General features: G+C 48.6%; 1 protein-coding gene across 1 annotated transcript in view; it reads left to right on the forward strand.

Annotated features, from left to right (window-relative positions):
• Positions 1 to 24,396, forward strand: part of LOC139552707 (phosphatase and actin regulator 3-like) — a 150,365-nt gene that overhangs the window by 49,764 nt on the left and 76,205 nt on the right. The window contains exon 8 of the mRNA XM_071364716.1: positions 12,970 to 13,123. Within this exon, the coding sequence (XP_071220817.1) occupies positions 12,970 to 13,123 (154 nt within the window). The remainder of the gene's footprint in view (positions 1 to 12,969; positions 13,124 to 24,396) is intronic.

Genomic DNA, 24,396 nt, shown 5'->3' on the forward strand with positions numbered 1-24,396 from the left:
AACTTAAAGCGGGTACAGCCTGCAGGGCTTGACATTAACCTGTTCACAGTAAAACTGGAACTTAAAGCGGGTACAGCCTGCAGGGCTTGACATTAACCTGTTCACAGTAAAACTGGAACTTAAAGCGGGTACAGCCTGCAGGGCTTGACATTAACCTGTTCACAGTAAAACTGGAACTTAAAGCGGGTACAGCCTGCAGGGCTTGACATTAACCTGTTCACAGTCAATGTGCGCTGGAAGTTGCTAAGTTTGCCCTCAGCAGGACTGAAATTAGCTCAGTGCCGACATTGTTTTGAGGAAACATTGATGATAGGATGTATAGACATTATGGACAGTATGTGGATAGAATATATAGTATATCTGTAGAATACGTAGGTTAGAATAGTATATATACAGCTATAGTTGAATAGGATGGACCTGAATACCGTATATACATATGAAATGAGTAACACAGGTTGTAAACATTATTAAAGTGACCAGTGTTCAATAATAGGGCAGCAGGCTCTAAGGTGCGGGGATGAGTAACCGGTGGGCAGACCGCACCACCCTCTGGAGAGCCCTGTGGTTGCGGACAGCGCAGTTTCCGTACCAGGCGGTGATACAACCCGACAGGATGCTTTCAATGCTGCATCTGTAAAAGTTTGAGGGTCTTAGGAGCCAAGCCAAATTTCTTCAGCCTCTTGAGGTTGAAGAGGCACTGTTGCACTATCTTCAACACACTGTCTGTGTGGGTGGACCATTTCAGTTTGTCAGTGATGTGTACGCCGAGGAACTTGAAGCTTTCCACCTTCTCCACTGCGTTCCCATCAATGTGGATGGGGGGGTGCACCCTCTGCTGTTTCCCGAAGTCCACGATCAGCTCCTTGTTGTTGACGTTGAGGGACAGGTTGTTTTCCTGGAACCACACTCCGCCAGGACCCTCACCTCCTCCATGTAGGCTGTCTCGTCATTGTTGGTAATCAGGCATACCACTCTTTTTTGTATTTTTTATTTCGTGATATCCAATTGGTAGGTACAGTCTTGTCCCGTCACTGCAACTCCACGTTGCGAAGGTCGAGGGCCATGCATCTGCCGAAACACGTACCCGCCAAGCCGCAATGCTTCTTGACATACTGCTCGCTTAACTTGGACTTAACTTAACTTGGACTTAACTTAACTTGGACTTAACTTAACTTGGACTTAACTTAACTTGGACTTAACTTAACTTAACTTGGACTTAACTTAACTTGGACTTATATTATCTTAACTTAACTTGGACTTATATTATCTTAACTTAACTTGGACTTATATTATCTTAACTTAACTTGGACTTATATTATCTTAACTTAACTTGGACTTAACTTAACTTAACTTGGACTTAACTTAACTTGGACTTATATTAACTTAACTTAACTTGGACTTATATTATCTTAACTTAACTTGGACTTAACTTAACTTAACTTGGACTTAACTTAACTTAACTTGGACTTAACTTAACTTAACTTGGACTTAACTTAACTTGGACTTAACTTAACTTAACTTGGACTTAACTTAACTTGGACTTAACTTAACTTGGACTTAACTTAACTTGGACTTAACTTAACTTAACTTGGACTTAACTTAACTTGGACTTAACTTAACTTGACTTGGACTTAATTGAACTTAACTTGGATGTGTCGGAGGAAACACCATACAGCTGGTTACTGAAGTCAGCATGCATGCGCCCGGCTGCCACAAGGAGTCGCTAGAGATGGGACAAGGGCATTCCAGCCGGCCAAACCCTCCTCTAACCTGGCGATGCTGGGCCAATAGTGTGCCGCCTCATGGGTCTCCTGGTTGTGGCCGGCTGCAACACAGCCCGGGATCAAACCCGCATCTGTAGTGACACCTCTAGCACTGATCAGTGCCTTAGATCGCTGTGCCACTCGGCTGGCCCTGGCTTACCACTCTTGTGTCGTCTGCAAACTTGATGATTGAGTTGGAGGTGTGCGTGGCCACGCAGTCATGGGTGAACAGGGAGTACAGGAGGGGGCTAAGCACGCACCCTTGTAATCGTAAACACTCCAGCCAGCTGGTCTGCACATGTTCTGAGGACGTGGCTAGGGATGCCGTCTGCTGGATTCATATTTTTTTTATATATTTGAATGGTATTTAGGAGTTTTATTGACAAATGGGTAACTGCCAAAATAAAGGAAACACTTGAGTAATGAGGGGTACAAAGTATATTTAAAGCAGGTGCTTTCACACAGGTGTGATTCCTGAGTTAATTAAGCAATTAACATTCCATCATGTGTAAAATTGCGGAGTTGCCCATTATTTTGTCTACCATGACTAGAAGAAGAGATCTCAGTCACTTTTTAAAAGAGGGGTCTCAAAGGAGCACAGGGGGTTTGAAGGGTGTGTGTGTGTCTCAGTTACCAGATCTCAACCCACTTGAACACTTCTGGCAGATTCTGGAGCGGCACCTGACACAGCATTTTCCACCACCTTCAACAAAACACCAAATGATGGAATTTCTCGTGGAAGAATGGTGTCACATCCCTCCAATAGAGTTACAGACACTTGAAGAATCTATGCCGAGGTGGTGCGTTGAAGCTGTTCTGGTTCGTGGTGGCCCAACGCCCTATTAAAACACTATGCTATTGTTTCCTTTATTTAGGAGTTACCTGTAGAGTAGATGATGAGAGGGATAACGGGTGACCGAATGGGGAATGGAACTACTGCCTCCAGGGGGATATGTGGTCCAATGCAGTAGTACTACCACTATACCAGCCCCTGGCACTATATAATACATTGTTCACTGTATAAATACATTCACTGTCTTTATCAATGGGGTTGCAATAAATGTTATCCCATAGTAGTTGTTTAATTAATAGTTTTTTTTACATGGAGGTCGTACTTGGCAGCTAAAAGCTGAATTACAGTACACAACACACATGTAGGCCGTACTTGGCAGCTTAAAGCTGAATTACAGTACACAACACATACAAGTAAACAAACCAAAAATCTGACTTTGAAAAGTCCGAAACAAACAAGAATCAAGTCTCTAGCTTCAGAGGATGTGCTTGGTAAAGGCATCCACCGGTGTTCTGCTGGCAGCCCAGCTGGATGGAGGGTAGGGACAGTGTTGGTGTTGGTGGTGGAGTTGTCCTCAGATGTTGTTCTTGTCACTCTTCGACTCTCTGTAGCCACTGAACGACTCCTCCAGTAGCGGCGAGAAGCACGAAGTTCACCACACATCAGTCCAGAATAGTAGTCATCCTCACTACGAGGGAGCCCTCTCAGCAAGTAGTCATCCTCACTACGAGGGAGCCCTCTCAGCAAGTAGTCATCCTCACTACGAGGGAGCCCTCTCAGCAAGTAGTCATCCTCACTACGAGGGAGCCCTCTCAGCAAGTAGTCATCCTCACTACGAGGGAGCCCTCTCAGCAAGTAGTCCTCCTCACTACGAGGGAGCCCTCTCAGCAAGTAGTCATCCTCACTACGAGGGAGCCCTCTAAGCAAGTAGTCCTCCTCACTACGAGGGAGCCCTCTCAGCAAGTAGTCATCCTCACTACGAGGGAGCCCTCTCAGCAAGTAGTCCTCCTCACTACGAGGGAGCCCTCTCAGCAAGTAGTCATCCTCACTACGAGGGAGCCCTCTCAGCAAGTAGTCCTCCTCACTACGAGGGAGCCCTCTCAGCAAGTAGTCCTCCTCACTACGAGGGAGCCCTCTCAGCAAGTAGTCCTCCTCACTACGAGGGAGCCCTCTCAGCAAGTAGTCCTCCTCACTACGAGGGAGCCCTCTCAGCAAGTAGTCCTCCTCACTACGAGGGAGCCCTCTCAGCAAGTAGTCCTCCTCACTACGAGGGAGCCCTCTCAGCAAGTAGTCCTCCTCACTACGAGGGAGCCCTCTCAGCAAGTAGTCCTCCTCACTACGAGGGAGCCCTCTCAGCAAGTAGTCCTCCTCACTACGAGGGAGCCCTCTCAGCAAGTAGTCCTCCTCACTACGAGGGAGCCCTCTCAGCAAGTAGTCCTCCTCACTACGAGGGAGCCCTCTCAGCAAGTAGTCCTCCTCACTACGAGGGAGCCCTCTCAGCAAGTAGTCCTCCTCACTACGAGGGAGCCCTCTCAGCAAGTAGTCCTCCTCACTACGAGGGAGCCCTCTCAGCAAGTAGTCATCCTCACTACGAGGGAGCCCTCTCAGCAAGTAGTCCTCCTCACTACGAGGGAGCCCTCTCAGCAAGTAGTCCTCCTCACTACGAGGGAGCCCTCTCAGCAAGTAGTCATCCTCACTACGAGGGAGCCCTCTCAGCAAGTAGTCATCCTCACTACGAGGGAGCCCTCTCAGCAAGTAGTCCTCCACACTACGAGGGAGCCCTCTCAGCAAGTAGTCCTCCTCACTACGAGGGAGCCCTCTCAGCACTGCAATCCTCTTACACTTTGGGTGGTGAAACAAGAAGCTGTCTCAATAATACGTCTTTTGAATGCAAACAGTCGGCTGGCTGGCTGGCTGGCTGGCTGGCTGGCTGGCTGCCTGGCTGCCTGGCTGGCTGGCTGGCTGGCTGCCTGGCTAGCTGGCTGGCTGGCTGGCTGGCTAAGCAAACCAAACCAAACAAATCGAGCTGCCATCATTTCTGCAATTCCGATACTCAAGACAAGAAGATTTTTTGGAAAAAATGTATTAAAAAAAGGTATGTGTGTGTGTTACTGTTAAAGACAGGGGTTTCCCTCTCTTAAAGAGTGAATGTTAGCTGATGTTCTGACACCTTCTGTTAAAGACAGGGGTTTCCCTCTTAAGGATCCGCCCCTTTTTTCTACAATTTCGCCTAAAATGACATACCCAAATCTAACTGCCTGTAGCTCAGGCCCTGAAGCAAGGATATATATATTCTTTAAAAAATATATATTTATACATTTAGAGGGTTGATCAGCTTAGTATTGCGGATAGATTGTTGCTTCTATCAATGTAACTGTCTGCATCATTTCCAATCCCCCATATATTTTTGGGTAAATATATATATATCCATATACATACGCATGCATACATATACACATATATACATATACATACATATATAGATATAGATATATACATATACATACCTATATAGATATACATATACACATATACACATATATACATACCTATATAGATATACATATACACATACACATATATACATATACATACCTATATAGGCATACACATACACATATATACATATACATACCTATATAGACATACACATATATACTCATACCTATATAGATATACATATACACATATATACATACACATACCTATATAGATATACATATACACATATATACATATACATACCTATATAGTCATACATACTTGTTTAGAATATACCTTTATTACTCCCCAAACCCTACCACCCTTCCCCCAATTGGAGTAAACTAATAAACAATAACACTTAGGCTTCTACCTTCTACCTTATACACATTTTACAGACACCATCTATTTTACAATAGTTATATTTAGTTTGTTTTTAGTCCTTCCTCTATTTCTGATGTCCATCCAGTTTGATTTCTATTTGTAACTGTATTATTTCACAATAGTTCTGAACCTATATACATTTTACAGAACCCGTATGTTTTACATTGGTTATCTTGTTATTAGTCCCACCCTTCAGCTCCATTCAACCCCTCCCATCTGTCTCTCAACACCATCCATTTTGGATTTCTATTTGCCATATATTTTTAACTGTGCTATGATGCTTCACAAAAGTACTGAACCTTTCTATTCTCATAGCTTCTACAGATAAAAAAACAAAAAATTTTGCTAAAATAATTTTTACATTATTGATTGATTGACTATGGCTTTTCAAATCACTCAGTATTGCTATCTGCAGTGTTAGTTCTAGGCAAATATTGCAATTCTTCAGCCATTCCTGGACCTGTGACCAAAAACGAGCTACATATAGACAATACCAAAATAAATGATCTAATGACTCTGTCTCCTCACAGCAGAATCTGCAGAGCTGGGAAGATTGTATCCCCCATTTATATAACAATCTATTGGTTGCAATAATTTTCTATAGTAATCTAAGTAATCAGTAATTTAAATTGAAAAATCTGAAGTTTTGAACCCGGCGTTGTTTTGCGTATCAATTCATAAACCATGTGCCATGGAATCGGTACATCGAAAATCTCTTCCCGACTATTTTACAATTTATATGGCACAGCTGTCAGTTTTTTGGTCTTTAAATGAAATTGGTATATGTTTTTATTTATCACAATTGTCTTTAACCATTTATGTTCTTTAATACAGGGCCGACATACAAGTTCCTTACTTTTTTCCCCTTCTACTTGCCTCTTCCATTTTTGTGGTACTGCTGCAATTAATTGGTTGTAATTTTGGGTAGAGCAGACATTTCCATATGTCTGTGTTAGCTGCATGTGTGACATAACTCCACCAGTCCTATTTATGATATCATTCACAAAAATTATACATTTTTTAAACATTTCTTCGAAAAATACGTTTTTTTTTTATCAATTAGTATATTTGAGTTTAACCACAATATTTGTTGTATTATTTGTTCTGTCTTTTCAGGTGGATTAAACTGAAATTGCAACCAACTTTCTAAGGCTTGTTTAAAAAATGAAGTTAATTTGGAGATTATTTCCTTTTCAAACAACCGAAAGTGAGCAGGTGTAATCTGAATAAAGGGAAAAAGGCCCTTCTTGAACATAGGATGAGACATTCCTACCAATTTACTAGAGAACCAGTTTGGATTTAAGTATAACTTTTGTATGACTGATGCCTTTAGTGAGAGGTCTAATGCTTTAATATTTAATCATTTCTGCCCTCCGAATTCATACTCGTTATATAAATAGGCCCTTTTAATTTTGTCTGGCTTGCTATTCCAAATGAAATGGAATCTTTTTTGTTCATATATTTTAAAAAGCAGGTCACTAGCTGTAGGCAAAACCATAAACAAATAGGTAAACTGTGATATGACTAAAGAGTTAATCAGGGTGATTTTTCCACAAATAGACAGGTAATTTCTTTTCCATGGTAGCAAGATCTTATCTATTTTTGGTAACTTTCTATAAAAATGTATTGGGGTGAGAATTTCTTTCTTTTGGGATTTGTATACCGAGTATGTTCACGTCCCCGTCAGACCATTTAATTAGTAAACTACATGGTAATGTAAAATTATAATTTTTTTGTGATCCAATACGTAATATAGTACACTTATCATAATGTAAGGGCTGTCGCTCTCCTCATCCTCGGACGAGGAGAGGAGAGAAGGATCATCAGACCAATACGCAGCTTTCGGGAAATAAGCCATCTTTTTATTTGGAAAACTATGATGGCAACACGAAAGAAACAAAACACTTTCAAAAACACAAAACAAGAAAACGACGTTGACGAAACCTGAACATAAACTTACATAACTAAACGTAAACTCACGGACAGGAAACAGACGACATCAAAATAAACGAACAGCCAAACAGTCCCGTATGGTACATACATACGACGACACAGGAGACAATCACCCACAAACAAACAGTGAGAACACCCTACCTAAATATGACTCTTAATTAGAGGAGAACGCAAAACACCTGCCTCTAATTAAGAGCCATACCAGGCAACCACAACCAACATAGAAACAGATAACATAGACTGCCCACCCAAAACACACGCCCTGACCATAAACACATACAAAAACAACAGAAAACAGGTCAGGACCGTTACAGAACCCCCCCCTCAAGGTGCGAACGCCGGGCGCACCAGCACAAAGTCCAGGGGAGGGTCTGGGTGGGCAGTTGACCACGGTGGTGGCTCCGGCTCTGGACGCTGTCCCCACACCACCATAGTCACTCCCCGCTTCTGTCTTCCCCTCCCAATGACCACCCTAAAACTAACATCCCCTAAATGAACGGCCAGCACCGGGAGAAGGGGCAGCACCGGGACAAGGGGCAGCACCGGGACAAGGGGCAGCACCGGGACAAGGGGCAGCACCGGGACAAGGGGCAGCACCGGGACAAGGGGCAGCACCGGGACAAGGGGCAGCACCAGGATAAGGACCAGCACCGGGATAAGGGGCAGCACCGGGATAAGGGGCAGCACCGGGACAAGGGGCAGCACCGGGATAAGGGGCAGCACCGGGATAAGGGGCAGCACCGGGACAAGGGGCAGCACCGGGATAAGGGGCAGCACCGGGATAAGGGGCAGCACCGGGACAAGGGGCAGGTCCCGGCTGAGGGACTCTGGCAGATCCTGGCTGAGGGACTCTGGCAGATCCTGGCTGAGGGACTCTGGCAGATCCTGGATGAGGGACTCTGGCAGATCCTGGCTGAGGGACTCTGGCAGATCCTGGCTGAGGGACTCTGGCAGATCCTGGCTGAGGGACTCTGGCAGATCCTGGCTGAGGGACTCTGGCAGGTCCTGGCTGAGGGACTCTGGCAGGTCCTGGCTGAGGGACTCTGGCAGGTCCTGGCTGAGGGACTCTGGCAGGTCCTGGCTGAGGGACTCTGGCAGGTCCTGGCTGAGGGACTCTGGCAGGTCCTGGCTGAGGGACTCTGGCAGGTCCTGGCTGGATGGACTCTGGCAGGTCCTGGCTGGACGGCTCTGGCAGGTCCTGGCTGGACGGCTCTGGCAGGTCCTGGCTGGACGGCTCTGGCAGGTCCTGGCTGGACGGCTCTGGCAGGTCCTGGCTGGACGGCTCTGGCAGGTCCTGGCTGGACGGCTCTGGCAGGTCCTGGCTGGACGGCTCTGGCAGATCCTGGCTGGACGGCTCTGGCAGGTCCTGGCTGGACGGCTCTGGCAGGTCCTGGCTGGACGGCTCTGGCAGGTCATAGCAGGACGGCTCTGGCAGGTCATAGCAGGACGGCTCTGGCAGGTCATGGCAGGACGGCTCTGGCAGGTCATGGCAGGACGGCTCTGGCAGGTCATGGCAGGACGGCTCTGGCTGGTCATGGCAGGACGGCTCTGGCTGATCATGGCAGGACGGCTCTGGCTGGTCATGGCAGGACGGCTCTGTAGGGAGGAGAAGGAGAGACAGCCTGGTGCGTGGTCTAGGCACTGGCTGCGCTGGAGAGGAGGAAACAGCTGGAGAGAGAACCCGGAGAGACAGCCTGGTACGGGGGGCTGCCACCGGAGGACTGGTACATGGAGGTGGCACCGGGTATACCGGACCGTGAAGGAGGACACGTGCTCTTGAGCACCGAGCCTCCCCAACCTTACCAGGTTGAATGGTCCCCGTAGCCCTGCCAGTGCGGCGAGGTGGAATAGCCCGCACTGGGCTATGCAGGCGAACCGGGGACACCACCTGTAAGGCTGGTGCCATGTACGCCGGCCCGAGGAGACGTACTGGAGACCAGATACGTTGGGCCGGCTTCATGGCACTCGGCTCGATGCCCAACTTAGCCCTCCCAGTGCGGCAAGGTGGAATAGCCTGCACTGGGCTAAGCACGCGTACTGGGGACACCGTGCGCTTTACCGCATAACACGGTGTCTTACCAGTACGACGCCTTCTACCTCCACGGTAAGCACGGGGAGTTGGCTCGGGTATCCTACCCGGCTTTGCCACACTCCTCGTGTGCCCCCCCCCAAGAAATTTTTGGGTCTGACTCACGGGCTCCCAACCGCGTCGACGCGCTGCCTCCTCATACCAGCGCCTCTCAGCCTTCGCTGCTTCCAACTCCTCCTTGGGACGGCGATATTCCCCTGGCTGAGCCCAAGGTCCTCTACCATCCAGGATCTCCTCCCAAGTCCAGGAGTCCTTGTTGCTCTGTTGAGCTTTCCCTTGCCGCTTGGTCTTAGCGTGGTGGGTGATTCTGTAAGGGCTGTCGCTCTCCTCATCCTCGGACGAGGAGAGGAGAGAAGGATCATCAGACCAATACGCAGCTTTCGGGAAATAAGCCATCTTTTTATTTGGAAAACTATGATGGCAACACGAAAGAAACAAAACACTTTCAAAAACACAAAACAAGAAAACGACGTTGACGAAACCTGAACATAAACTTACATAACTAAACGTAAACTCACGGACAGGAAACAGACGACATCAAAATAAACGAACAGCCAAACAGTCCCGTATGGTACATACATACGACGACACAGGAGACAATCACCCACAAACAAACAGTGAGAACACCCTACCTAAATATGACTCTTAATTAGAGGAGAACGCAAAACACCTGCCTCTAATTAAGAGCCATACCAGGCAACCACAACCAACATAGAAACAGATAACATAGACTGCCCACCCAAAACACACGCCCTGACCATAAACACATACAAAAACAACAGAAAACAGGTCAGGACCGTTACACATAATTTGGTTTTAATCCAGAGAGGATAGCAAAGGATCCTCTAAGAGCCCGTGGAGAGATTCTAATTGTGGTTTTAAAAGAAAACATGAATCATCAGCGTACAATGACACCTTAGTTTTTAAGCCACGGATTTCTAATCCCTTAATATTATTGTTTGATCTAATTTTAACAGCTAACATGCCGATGGCAATATAAATAGATATGCCAATAGTGGACAACCTTGTTTTACTCCTCTAGATAGTTTAAAACTTTCTGAGATGTAGCCATTATTTTCTATTTACACCTAGGATTACTATACATGACTTTAACCCATTTTATAAGAGATTCCCCAAAATTGAAATATTCTAGGCATTTATATATAAACTCCAGTCGTACTTTATCAAAAGCCTTTTTCAAAATCAGCTATGAAAACCAGGCCTGGTGTCCCCGATATTTCATAGTATTCTATTGTTTCCAGTACTTGTCTTATATTATCTCCAATGTATCATCCATGTAAAAAACCTGTCTGATTAGGATGAATAATATCTGACAATACTTTTTAAATTCTATGCGCCAAGCATTTTGCTATGAGTGAAGTGTAACAGGTCTCCAATTTTTTTTTTTAAAGAGGTCTCCAAAAATCCATACAATTAGTTTCAGTTAGTGGAGATGGAGGAGACTGAAACGAAAACATATTCTTAAAGTACTTTACTTCCTCTTTCAAAATATCATTCAGCGAATCAAATGTAAACCTTTTCCCTGAAACACCCACAACACGGTCCCCCGTAGTGACCATATTCCCAAGCATCTCTGTGCAGTCAGACCTTTGATTTTGTGCCACCAGGGCCACAATAATATGCCCCCTCTCTGAATGTCCGAGTGTGACCCCCTCCCCATGGGTTACTGCAGCTAGTGTTGCCAGCACTGCCACTGCCTGGGTGGGGGCACCCCACCCCCCTCCCCATGGGTTACTGCAGCTAGTGTTGCCAGCACTGCCACTGCCTGGGTGGGGGCACCTCACCCCCCTCCCCATGGGTTACTGCAGCTAGTGTTGCCAGCACTGCCACTGCCTGGGTGGGGGCACCCCACCCCCCTCCCCATGGGTTACTGCAGCTAGTGATGCCAGCACCTCACCGGAATCCCCACCAGCTAGGTACAAGGTCGTCAAGGTTCTCATTAGCAGCTTTGAGAATGTCCTTGTATATTATGCTCTCCCTTTAGTGGGCTTTGGCTTTGCAGGACCAACCCTACCAAGCAGGCTCAGAATCTTGAGGGGGCAGTGCTGCTCTAGGTCTCTGACCGCATTTTGGCTGCATTACAGCAGGCCCATAAAACAGTTAGGGACTTCTCCTTAGTATCTGGGTCATTCAGATGGGTGTCTAAGGTATAGGGTTGTGGACCATTCCATCAATATAGGATCAGAAATAAATAATTAGATATATAATTTATTTTTAAAATGTAGTTCCCCATGATAGGACAATAAATTAATCAAATGTATAATTTATTTTAAAACACTGTTCCACCATGATAGGACAATAAATAAATAAATAAGACGTATAATTCATTATAAAAGTATATCCATCATCTGAACAACATTGAAAGCTCTCTCACACCCCCGCTCACAGCAATACATTGGTTCTGGGATATGCAACCATTTCCTTTCTCACTCAACGCCACACTTTCCCAAACATAACAATAAACACACACCATCCACACTGTGCCTTCTGTTGACTGAGTTGTTATCTTCACCATGTTGAATTAGTGCTTTTGAGTTCCAATTAGTTATATTTGAAGATATATAGAAAAGGTATCTTTTTATTGTATTTTTACAATCCGTAATTGTTTCATTATTTTCCTCGTCTATAAGAAATGTGTCATTTTTAAAATAGCAATGGAGTAGTCTTTGTGTCTCTGAACAACTGGTTATCAATGTATAGTTTATCGACGACGAGAGCTACTCGTTTCCCTTTTAATCTATTTTCCTTGAAAATTGGATACAGAACTTTACGCCGTTCTGCAATTTCCTTCGGGAACTGGTCATTCATGACAATTTTGGTCCCAGCAAGGCTTTTAACCATTATTTTATCTTTAAATTAAGCAAATTTGGCAACGATTATGCATATTCTTGGTACCATTTGAAAGGAAACACTTTAACGTTTGTGGAAATGTGAAAGGAATGTAGGAGAATATAACACAATAGATCTGATCTATTTTTTTTGTACTATCATCTTTCTTTCAAGAGAAAGACCATAATGTATTATTCCAGCCCAGTTGCAATTTAGATTTTGGCCACTAGATGGCAGCAGTGTATGTGCAAAGTTTAAGACTGATCCAATGAACCATTGGATTTATGTTCAAAATGTTTGTATCAAGACTGCCCAAATGTGCCTAATTTGTTTACCACTTACTGTGGTAATAATGGGTAATAAATGGTTATAACTGGTTATACCACTGACAGGCACCCTGCCCTGGTACTTACTGTGGTAATAATGGGTAATAACTTGTTATAACAATGACAGGCACCCTGCACCAGTACTTACTGTCTTTATCAATGGAGTTACAATGTGTGTGTGTGTGTGTGTGTGTGTGTGTGTGTGTGTGTGTGTGTGTGTGTGTGTGTGTGTGTGTGTGTGTGTGTGTGTGTGTGTGTGTGTGTGTGTGTGTGTGTGTGTGTGTGTGTGTGTGTGTGTGTGTGTGTGTGTGTGTGTGTGTGTGTGTGTAGGCACCCTGCCACGGCGGATGCGTAAGGAGTTGTTAACAGTGAAGCTTCGTAACCGGCCCAGTCAGCAGGAGCTGGAGGACAGAAACATCTTCCCTGTTCGCTCAGACCTGGAGAGACAGGAGATACGACAGCACATAGAGACCAAGCTGGCCAAGTGAGTTATTTACACACACAGTGTGACCTAGAGAGTGTCTCTGTCTCTCTCTCTCTCTCTCTCTCTCTCTCTCTCTCTCTCTCTCTCTCAGTTCAGTTTGCTTTATTGGCATGAAGCAACAATGTACATATTGTCAAAGCCTACTTTGGAGATTTACAATATTAACATCATTAAAATAATAATAATCAATATTGACAACAGTAACAACCTTAATCAAGGGTCAAAATAACCATACATTGAACAATAACAATAAGCATAGAGGACATGTGCAGGTTGATTGGTCTGTCAGACATTGTCCCTCATCTTATGGCAGGCAGCAATGTAGTGCGCTGCCAACCCAGAGCTCTCTGCGTTCTCCCCCAACAGGACGGGTAGCCTACTCACATCAGAGAGGTCTTTGAAACCTTGAATAAGGGTTTCAAATTTGGGGAAATGACACTCTCTAATTGTTTAATATTTTGGACATTTTGTCAGGAAATGCAGCTCTGTCTCACTGTGCCTGTACTTTGCCAAGGTTTTTCTAAGGTTTTGATCAGTAACCAGGTCAAATAGTTAGCCATGGTGCCCATTTATGGCAGATAGAACTGCATTTCGCTTTGTGCTTGTGCTTGTGTTTCCCAGTAGGTAATGTGGTTTTGTTTTGACTGTGTTGTAATTTGGTTTATTCTGATTGATTGGATGTTCTGGTTTTGAGGCTTCAGTGTGTTAGTAGAACAGGTTAGAGAACTCAGCCCCAGGACCAGCTGGATGAGGGGACTGAGGCTTCAGTGTTAGTAGAACAGGTTAGTAAACTCAGCCCCAGGACCAGCTGGATGAGGGGACTGGGGCTTCAGTGTGTTAGTAGAACAGGTTAGTGAACTCAGCCCCAGGACCAGCTGGATGAGGGGACTGAGGCTTCAGTGTGTTAGTAGAACAGGTTAGTGAACTCAGCCCCAGGACCAGCTGGATGAGGGGACTGAGGTTTCAGTGTGTTAGTAGAACAGGTTAGTGAACTCAGCCCCAGGACCAGCTGGATGAGGGGACGGAGGCTTCAGTGTGTTAGTAGAACAGGTTAGTGAACTCAGCGCCAGGGCCCGCTGGATGAGGGGACTGAGGTTTCAGTGTGTTAGTAGAACAGGTTAGTGAACTCAGCCCCAGGACCAGCTGGATGAGGGGACTGAGGTTTCAGTGTGTTAGTAGAACAGGTTAGTGAACTCAGCCCCAGGACCAGCTGGATGAGGGTCCTGAGGCTTCAGTGTGTTAGTAGAACAGGTTAGTGAACACAGCCCCAGGACCAGCTGGATGAGGGGACTGAGGCTTCAGTGTGTTAGTAGAACAGGTTTGTGAACTCAGCCCCAGGACCAGCTGGATGAGGGGACTGAGGCTTCAGTGTGTTAGTAGAACAGGTTAGTGAACTCAGCCCCAGGACCAGCTGGATGAGGGGACTGAGGCTTCAGTGTGTTAGTAGAACAGGTTAGTGAACACAGCCCCAGGACCAGCTGGATGAGGGGACTGAGGCTTCAGTGTGTTAGTAGAACAGGTTTGTGAACTCAGCCCCAGGACCAGCTGGATGAGGGGACTGAGGCTTCAGTGTGTTAGTAGAACAGGTTAGTGAACTCAGCCCCAGGACCAGCTGGATGAGGGGACTGAGGTTTCAGTGTGTTAGTAGAACAGGTTTGTGAACTCAGCCCCAGGACCAGCTGGATGAGGGGACTGAGGCTTCAGTGTGTTAGTAGAACAGGTTAGTGAACTCAGCGCCAGGACCAGCTGGATGAGGGGACTGAGGCTTCAGTGTGTTAGTAGAACAGGTTAGTGAACTCAGCGCCAGGACCAGCTGGATGAGGGGACTGAGGCTTCAGTGTGTTAGTAGAACAGGTTTGTGAACTCAGCCCCAGGACCAGCTGGATGAGGGGACTGAGGCTTCAGTGTGTTAGTAGAACAGGTTAGTGAACTCAGCCCCAGGACCAGCTGGATGAGGGGACTGAGGTTTCAGTGTGTTAGTAGAACAGGTTAGTGAACTCAGCCCCAGGACCAGCTGGATGAGGGTCCTGAGGCTTCAGTGTGTTAGTAGAACAGGTTAGTGAACACAGCCCCAGGACCAGCTGGATGAGGGGACTGAGGCTTCAGTGTGTTAGTAGAACAGGTTAGTGAACTCAGCCCCAGGACCAGCTGGATGAGGGGACTGAGGCTTCAGTGTGTTAGTAGAACAGGTTAGTGAACTCAGCCCCAGGACCAGCTGGATGAGGGGACTGAGGCTTCAGTGTGTTAGTAGAACAGGTTTGTGAACTCAGCCCCAGGACCAGCTGGATGAGGGGACTGAGGTTTCAGTGTGTTAGTAGAACAGGTTAGTGAACTCAGCACCAGGACCAGCTGGATGAGGTGACTGAGGCTTCAGTGCGTTAGTAGAACAGGTTAGTGAACTGAGGACCAGCTGGATGAGGGGACTGAGGCTTCAGTGTGTTAGTAGAACAGGTTAGTGAACTCAGGACCAGCTGGATGAGGGGACTGAGGCTTCAGTGCGTTAGTAGAACAGGTTAGTGAACTCAGCCCCAGGACCAGCTGGATGAGGGGACTGAGGCTTCAGTGTGTTGGTAGAACAGGTTAGTGAACTCAGCCCCAGGACCAGCTGGATGAGGGGACTGAGGTTTCAGTGTGTTAGTAGAACAGGTTAGTGAACTCAGCCCCAGGACCAGCTGGATGAGGGGACTGAGGCTTCAGTGTGTTAGTAGAACAGATTAGTGAACTCAGCCTCAGGACCAGCTGGATGAGGGGACTGAGGCTTCAGTGTGTTAGTAGAACAGGTTAGTGAACTCAGCCCCAGGACCAGCTGGATGAGGGGACTGAGGCTTCAGTGTGTTAGTAGAACAGGTTTGTGAACTCAGCCCCAGGACCAGCTGGATGAGGGGACTGAGGTTTCAGTGTGTTAGTAGAACAGGTTAGTGAACTCAGCGCCAGGGCCCGCTGGATGAGGGGACTGAGGTTTCAGTGTGTTAGTAGAACAGGTTAGTGAACTCAGCCCCAGGACCAGCTGGATGAGGGGACTGAGGTTTCAGTGTGTTAGTAGAACAGGTTAGTGAACTCAGCCCCAGGACCAGCTGGATGAGGGTCCTGAGGCTTCAGTGTGTTAGTAGAACAGGTTAGTGAACACAGCCCCAGGACCAGCTGGATGAGGGGACTGAGGCTTCAGTGTGTTAGTAGAACAGGTTTGTGAACTCAGCCCCAGGACCAGCTGGATGAGGGGACTGAGGCTTCAGTGTGTTAGTAGAACAGGTTAGTGAACTCAGCCCCAGGACCAGCTGGATGAGGGGACTGAGGCTTCAGTGTGTTAGTAGAACAGGTTTGTGAACTCAGCCCCAGGACCAGCTGGATGAGGGGACTGAGGTTTCAGTGTGTTAGTAGAACAGGTTAGTGAACTCAGCGCCAGGGCCAGCTGGATGAGGGGACTGAGGTTTCAGTGTGTTAGTAGAACAGGTTAGTGAACTCAGCCCCAGGACCAGCTGGATGAGGGGACTGAGGTTTCAGTGTGTTAGTAGAACAGGTTAGTGAACTCATCCCCAGGACCAGCTGGATGAGGGTCCTGAGGCTTCAGTGTGTTAGTAGAACAGGTTAGTGAACACAGCCCCAGGACCAGCTGGATGAGGGGACTGAGGCTTCAGTGTGTTAGTAGAACAGGTTTGTGAACTCAGCCCCAGGACCAGCTGGATGAGGGGACTGAGGCTTCAGTGTGTTAGTAGAACAGGTTAGTGAACTCAGCCCCAGGACCAGCTGGATGAGGGGACTGAGGTTTCAGTGTGTTAGTAGAACAGGTTTGTGAACTCAGCCCCAGGACCAGCTGGATGAGGGGACTGAGGCTTCAGTGTGTTAGTAGAACAGGTTAGTGAACTCAGCGCCAGGACCAGCTGGATGAGGGGACTGAGGCTTCAGTGTGTTAGTAGAACAGGTTAGTGAACTCAGCGCCAGGACCAGCTGGATGAGGGGACTGAGGCTTCAGTGTGTTAGTAGAACAGGTTTGTGAACTCAGCCCCAGGACCAGCTGGATGAGGGGACTGAGGCTTCAGTGTGTTAGTAGAACAGGTTAGTGAACTCAGCCCCAGGACCAGCTGGATGAGGGGACTGAGGCTTCAGTGTGTTAGTAGAACAGGTTAGTGAACTCAGCCCCAGGACCAGCTGGATGAGGGGACTGAGGTTTCAGTGTGTTAGTAGAACAGGTTAGTGAACTCAGCCCCAGGACCAGCTGGATGAGGGTCCTGAGGCTTCAGTGTGTTAGTAGAACAGGTTAGTGAACACAGCCCCAGGACCAGCTGGATGAGGGGACTGAGGCTTCAGTGTGTTAGTAGAACAGGTTTGTGAACTCAGCCCCAGGACCAGCTGGATGAGGGGACTGAGGCTTCAGTGTGTTAGTAGAACAGGTTAGTGAACTCAGCCCCAGGACCAGCTGGATGAGGGGACTGAGGCTTCAGTGTGTTAGTAGAACAGGTTTGTGAACTCAGCCCCAGGACCAGCTGGATGAGGGGACTGAGGTTTCAGTGTGTTAGTAGAACAGGTTAGTGAACTCAGCGCCAGGACCAGCTGGATGAGGTGACTGAGGCTTCAGTGCGTTAGTAGAACAGGTTAGTGAACTGAGGACCAGCTGGATGAGGGGACTGAGGCTTCAGTGTGTTAGTAGAACAGGTTAGTGAACTCAGGACCAGCTGGATGAGGGGACTGAGGCTTCAGTGCGTTAGTAGAACAGGTTAGTGAACTCAGCCCCAGGACCAGCTGGATGAGGGGACTGAGGCTTCAGTGTGTTAGTAGAACAGGTTAGTGAACTCAGCCCCAGGACCAGCTGGATGAGGGGACTGAGGTTTCAGTGTGTTAGTAGAACAGGTTAGTGAACTCAGCCCCAGGACCAGCTGGATGAGGGGACTGAGGCTTCAGTGTGTTAGTAGAACAGATTAGTGAACTCAGCCTCAGGACCAGCTGGATGAGGGGACTGAGGCTTCAGTGTGTTAGTAGAACAGGTTAGTGAACTCAGCCCCAGGACCAGCTGGATGAGGGGACTGAGGCTTCAGTGTGTTAGTAGAACAGGTTTGTGAACTCAGCCCCAGGACCAGCTGGATGAGGGGACTGAGGTTTCAGTGTGTTAGTAGAACAGGTTAGTGAACTCAGCGCCAGGGCCCGCTGGATGAGGGGACTGAGGTTTCAGTGTGTTAGTAGAACAGGTTAGTGAACTCAGCCCCAGGACCAGCTGGATGAGGGGACTGAGGTTTCAGTGTGTTAGTAGAACAGGTTAGTGAACTCAGCCCCAGGACCAGCTGGATGAGGGTCCTGAGGCTTCAGTGTGTTAGTAGAACAGGTTAGTGAACACAGCCCCAGGACCAGCTGGATGAGGGGACTGAGGCTTCAGTGTGTTAGTAGAACAGGTTTGTGAACTCAGCCCCAGGACCAGTTGGATGAGGGGACTGAGGCTTCAGTGTGTTAGTAGAACAGGTTAGTGAACTCAGCCCCAGGACCAGCTGGATGAGGGGACTGAGGCTTCAGTGTGTTAGTAGAACAGGTTTGTGAACTCAGCCCCAGGACCAGCTGGATGAGGGGACTGAGGTTTCAGTGTGTTAGTAGAACAGGTTAGTGAACTCAGCGCCAGGGCCAGCTGGATGAGGGGACTGAGGTTTCAGTGTGTTAGTAGAACAGGTTAGTGAACTCAGCCCCAGGACCAGCTGGATGAGGGGACTGAGGTTTCAGTGTGTTAGTAGAACAGGTTAGTGAACTCATCCCCAGGACCAGCTGGATGAGGGTCCTGAGGCTTCAGTGTGTTAGTAGAACAGGTTAGTGAACACAGCCCCAGGACCAGCTGGATGAGGGGACTGAGGTTTCAGTGTGTTAGTAGAACAGGTTTGTGAACTCAGCCCCAGGACCAGCTGGATGAGGGGACTGAGGCTTCAGTGTGTTAGTAGAACAGGTTAGTGAACTCAGCGCCAGGACCAGCTGGATGAGGGGACTGAGGCTTCAGTGTGTTAGTAGAACAGGTTAGTGAACTCAGCGCCAGGACCAGCTGGATGAGGGGACTGAGGCTTCAGTGTGTTAGTAGAACAGGTTTGTGAACTCAGCCCCAGGACCAGCTGGATGAGGGGACTGAGGCTTCAGTGTGTTAGTAGAACAGGTTAGTGAACTCAGCCCCAGGACCAGCTGGATGAGGGGACTGAGGTTTCAGTGTGTTAGTAGAACAGGTTAGTGAACTCAGCCCCAGGACCAGCTGGATGAGGGGACTGAGGTTTCAGTGTGTTAGTAGAACAGGTTTGTGAACTCAGCCCCAGGACCAGCTGGATGAGGGGACTGAGGCTTCAGTGTGTTAGTAGAACAGGTTAGTGAACTCAGCGCCAGGACCAGCTGGATGAGGGGACTGAGGCTTCAGTGTGTTAGTAGAACAGGTTAGTGAACTCAGCGCCAGGACCAGCTGGATGAGGGGACTGAGGCTTCAGTGTGTTAGTAGAACAGGTTTGTGAACTCAGCCCCAGGACCAGCTGGGTGAGGGGACTGAGGCTTCAGTGTGTTAGTAGAACAGGTTAGTGAACTCAGCCCCAGGACCAGCTGGATGAGGGGACTGAGGTTTCAGTGTGTTAGTAGAACAGGTTAGTGAACTCAGCCCCAGGACCAGCTGGATGAGGGGACTGAGGTTTCAGTGTGTTAGTAGAACAGGTTAGTGAACTCAGCCCCAGGACCAGCTGGATGAGGGTCCTGAGGCTTCAGTGTGTTAGTAGAACAGGTTAGTGAACACAGCCCCAGGACCAGCTGGATGAGGGGACTGAGGCTTCAGTGTGTTAGTAGAACAGGTTTGTGAACTCAGCCCCAGGACCAGCTGGATGAGGGGACTGAGGCTTCAGTGTGTTAGTAGAACAGGTTAGTGAACTCAGCCCCAGGACCAGCTGGATGAGGGGACTGAGGCTTCAGTGTGTTAGTAGAACAGGTTTGTGAACTCAGCCCCAGGACCAGCTGGATGAGGGGACTGAGGTTTCAGTGTGTTAGTAGAACAGGTTAGTGAACTCAGCGCCAGGGCCAGCTGGATGAGGGGACTGAGGTTTCAGTGTGTTAGTAGAACAGGTTAGTGAACTCAGCCCCAGGACCAGCTGGATGAGGGGACTGAGGTTTCAGTGTGTTAGTAGAACAGGTTAGTGAACTCATCCCCAGGACCAGCTGGATGAGGGTCCTGAGGCTTCAGTGTGTTAGTAGAACAGGTTAGTGAACACAGCCCCAGGACCAGCTGGATGAGGGGACTGAGGCTTCAGTGTGTTAGTAGAACAGGTTTGTGAACTCAGCCCCAGGACCAGCTGGATGAGGGGACTGAGGCTTCAGTGTGTTAGTAGAACAGGTTAGTGAACTCAGCCCCAGGACCAGCTGGATGAGGGGACTGAGGTTTCAGTGTGTTAGTAGAACAGGTTTGTGAACTCAGCCCCAGGACCAGCTGGATGAGGGGACTGAGGCTTCAGTGTGTTAGTAGAACAGGTTAGTGAACTCAGCGCCAGGACCAGCTGGATGAGGGGACTGAGGCTTCAGTGTGTTAGTAGAACAGGTTAGTGAACTCAGCGCCAGGACCAGCTGGATGAGGGGACTGAGGCTTCAGTGTGTTAGTAGAACAGGTTTGTGAACTCAGCCCCAGGACCAGCTGGATGAGGGGACTGAGGCTTCAGTGTGTTAGTAGAACAGGTTAGTGAACTCAGCCCCAGGACCAGCTGGATGAGGGGACTGAGGTTTCAGTGTGTTAGTAGAACAGGTTAGTGAACTCAGCCCCAGGACCAGCTGGATGAGGGTCCTGAGGCTTCAGTGTGTTAGTAGAACAGGTTAGTGAACACAGCCCCAGGACCAGCTGGATGAGGGGACTGAGGCTTCAGTGTGTTAGTAGAACAGGTTTGTGAACTCAGCCCCAGGACCAGCTGGATGAGGGGACTGAGGCTTCAGTGTGTTAGTAGAACAGGTTAGTGAACTCAGCCCCAGGACCAGCTGGATGAGGGGACTGAGGCTTCAGTGTGTTAGTAGAACAGGTTTGTGAACTCAGCCCCAGGACCAGCTGGATGAGGGGACTGAGGTTTCAGTGTGTTAGTAGAACAGGTTAGTGAACTCAGCGCCAGGACCAGCTGGATGAGGTGACTGAGGCTTCAGTGCGTTAGTAGAACAGGTTAGTGAACTGAGGACCAGCTGGATGAGGGGACTGAGGATTCAGTGTGTTAGTAGAACAGGTTAGTGAACTCAGCCCCAGGACCAGCTGGATGAGGGGACTGAGGCTTCAGTGTGTTAGTAGAACAGGTTTGTGAACTCAGCCCCAGGACCAGCTGGATGAGGGGACTGAGGTTTCAGTGTGTTAGTAGAACAGGTTAGTGAACTCAGCGCCAGGGCCAGCTGGATGAGGGGACTGAGGTTTCAGTGTGTTAGTAGAACAGGTTAGTGAACTCAGCCCCAGGACCAGCTGGATGAGGGGACTGAGGTTTCAGTGTGTTAGTAGAACAGGTTAGTGAACTCATCCCCAGGACCAGCTGGATGAGGGTCCTGAGGCTTCAGTGTGTTAGTAGAACAGGTTAGTGAACACAGCCCCAGGACCAGCTGGATGAGGGGACTGAGGCTTCAGTGTGTTAGTAGAACAGGTTTGTGAACTCAGCCCCAGGACCAGCTGGATGAGGGGACTGAGGCTTCAGTGTGTTAGTAGAACAGGTTAGTGAACTCAGCCCCAGGACCAGCTGGATGAGGGGACTGAGGTTTCAGTGTGTTAGTAGAACAGGTTTGTGAACTCAGCCCCAGGACCAGCTGGATGAGGGGACTGAGGCTTCAGTGTGTTAGTAGAACAGGTTAGTGAACTCAGCGCCAGGACCAGCTGGATGAGGGGACTGAGGCTTCAGTGTGTTAGTAGAACAGGTTAGTGAACTCAGCGCCAGGACCAGCTGGATGAGGGGACTGAGGCTTCAGTGTGTTAGTAGAACAGGTTTGTGAACTCAGCCCCAGGACCAGCTGGATGAGGGGACTGAGGCTTCAGTGTGTTAGTAGAACAGGTTAGTGAACTCAGCCCCAGGACCAGCTGGATGAGGGGACTGAGGTTTCAGTGTGTTAGTAGAACAGGTTAGTGAACTCAGCCCCAGGACCAGCTGGATGAGGGTCCTGAGGCTTCAGTGTGTTAGTAGAACAGGTTAGTGAACACAGCCCCAGGACCAGCTGGATGAGGGGACTGAGGCTTCAGTGTGTTAGTAGAACAGGTTTGTGAACTCAGCCCCAGGACCAGCTGGATGAGGGGACTGAGGCTTCAGTGTGTTAGTAGAACAGGTTAGTGAACTCAGCCCCAGGACCAGCTGGATGAGGGGACTGAGGCTTCAGTGTGTTAGTAGAACAGGTTTGTGAACTCAGCCCCAGGACCAGCTGGATGAGGGGACTGAGGTTTCAGTGTGTTAGTAGAACAGGTTAGTGAACTCAGCGCCAGGACCAGCTGGATGAGGTGACTGAGGCTTCAGTGCGTTAGTAGAACAGGTTAGTGAACTGAGGACCAGCTGGATGAGGGGACTGAGGATTCAGTGTGTTAGTAGAACAGGTTAGTGAACTCAGGACCAGCTGGATGAGGGGACTGAGGCTTCAGTGCGTTAGTAGAACAGGTTAGTGAACTCAGCCCCAGGACCAGCTGGATGAGGGGACTGAGGCTTCAGTGTGTTAGTAGAACAGGTTAGTGAACTCAGCCCCAGGACCAGCTGGATGAGGGGACTGAGGTTTCAGTGTGTTAGTAGAACAGGTTAGTGAACTCAGCCCCAGGACCAGCTGGATGAGGGGACTGAGGCTTCAGTGTGTTAGTAGAACAGATTAGTGAACTCAGCCTCAGGACCAGCTGGATGAGGGGACTGAGGCTTCAGTGTGTTAGTAGAACAGGTTAGTGAACTCAGCCCCAGGACCAGCTGGATGAGGGGACTGAGGCTTCAGTGTGTTAGTAGAACAGGTTTGTGAACTCAGCCCCAGGACCAGCTGGATGAGGGGACTGAGGTTTCAGTGTGTTAGTAGAACAGGTTAGTGAACTCAGCGCCAGGGCCCGCTGGATGAGGGGACTGAGGTTTCAGTGTGTTAGTAGAACAGGTTAGTGAACTCAGCCCCAGGACCAGCTGGATGAGGGGACTGAGGTTTCAGTGTGTTAGTAGAACAGGTTAGTGAACTCAGCCCCAGGACCAGCTGGATGAGGGTCCTGAGGCTTCAGTGTGTTAGTAGAACAGGTTAGTGAACCCAGCCCCAGGACCAGCTGGATGAGGGGACTGAGGCTTCAGTGTGTTAGTAGAACAGGTTTGTGAACTCAGCCCCAGGACCAGTTGGATGAGGGGACTGAGGCTTCAGTGTGTTAGTAGAACAGGTTAGTGAACTCAGCCCCAGGACCAGCTGGATGAGGGGACTGAGGCTTCAGTGTGTTAGTAGAACAGGTTTGTGAACTCAGCCCCAGGACCAGCTGGATGAGGGGACTGAGGTTTCAGTGTGTTAGTAGAACAGGTTAGTGAACTCAGCGCCAGGGCCAGCTGGATGAGGGGACTGAAGTTTCAGTGTGTTAGTAGAACAGGTTAGTGAACTCAGCCCCAGGACCAGCTGGATGAGGGGACTGAGGTTTCAGTGTGTTAGTAGAACAGGTTAGTGAACTCATCCCCAGGACCAGCTGGATGAGGGTCCTGAGGCTTCAGTGTGTTAGTAGAACAGGTTAGTGAACACAGCCCCAGGACCAGCTGGATGAGGGGACTGAGGTTTCAGTGTGTTAGTAGAACAGGTTTGTGAACTCAGCCCCAGGACCAGCTGGATGAGGGGACTGAGGCTTCAGTGTGTTAGTAGAACAGGTTAGTGAACTCAGCGCCAGGACCAGCTGGATGAGGGGACTGAGGCTTCAGTGTGTTAGTAGAACAGGTTAGTGAACTCAGCGCCAGGACCAGCTGGATGAGGGGACTGAGGCTTCAGTGTGTTAGTAGAACAGGTTTGTGAACTCAGCCCCAGGACCAGCTGGATGAGGGGACTGAGGCTTCAGTGTGTTAGTAGAACAGGTTAGTGAACTCAGCCCCAGGACCAGCTGGATGAGGGGACTGAGGTTTCAGTGTGTTAGTAGAACAGGTTAGTGAACTCAGCCCCAGGACCAGCTGGATGAGGGGACTGAGGTTTCAGTGTGTTAGTAGAACAGGTTTGTGAACTCAGCCCCAGGACCAGCTGGATGAGGGGACTGAGGCTTCAGTGTGTTAGTAGAACAGGTTAGTGAACTCAGCGCCAGGACCAGCTGGATGAGGGGACTGAGGCTTCAGTGTGTTAGTAGAACAGGTTAGTGAACTCAG

This window comes from Salvelinus alpinus, chromosome 2 (genome assembly GCF_045679555.1).
Source record: "Salvelinus alpinus chromosome 2, SLU_Salpinus.1, whole genome shotgun sequence".
Taxonomy (NCBI): Eukaryota; Metazoa; Chordata; class Actinopteri; order Salmoniformes; family Salmonidae; genus Salvelinus; species Salvelinus alpinus.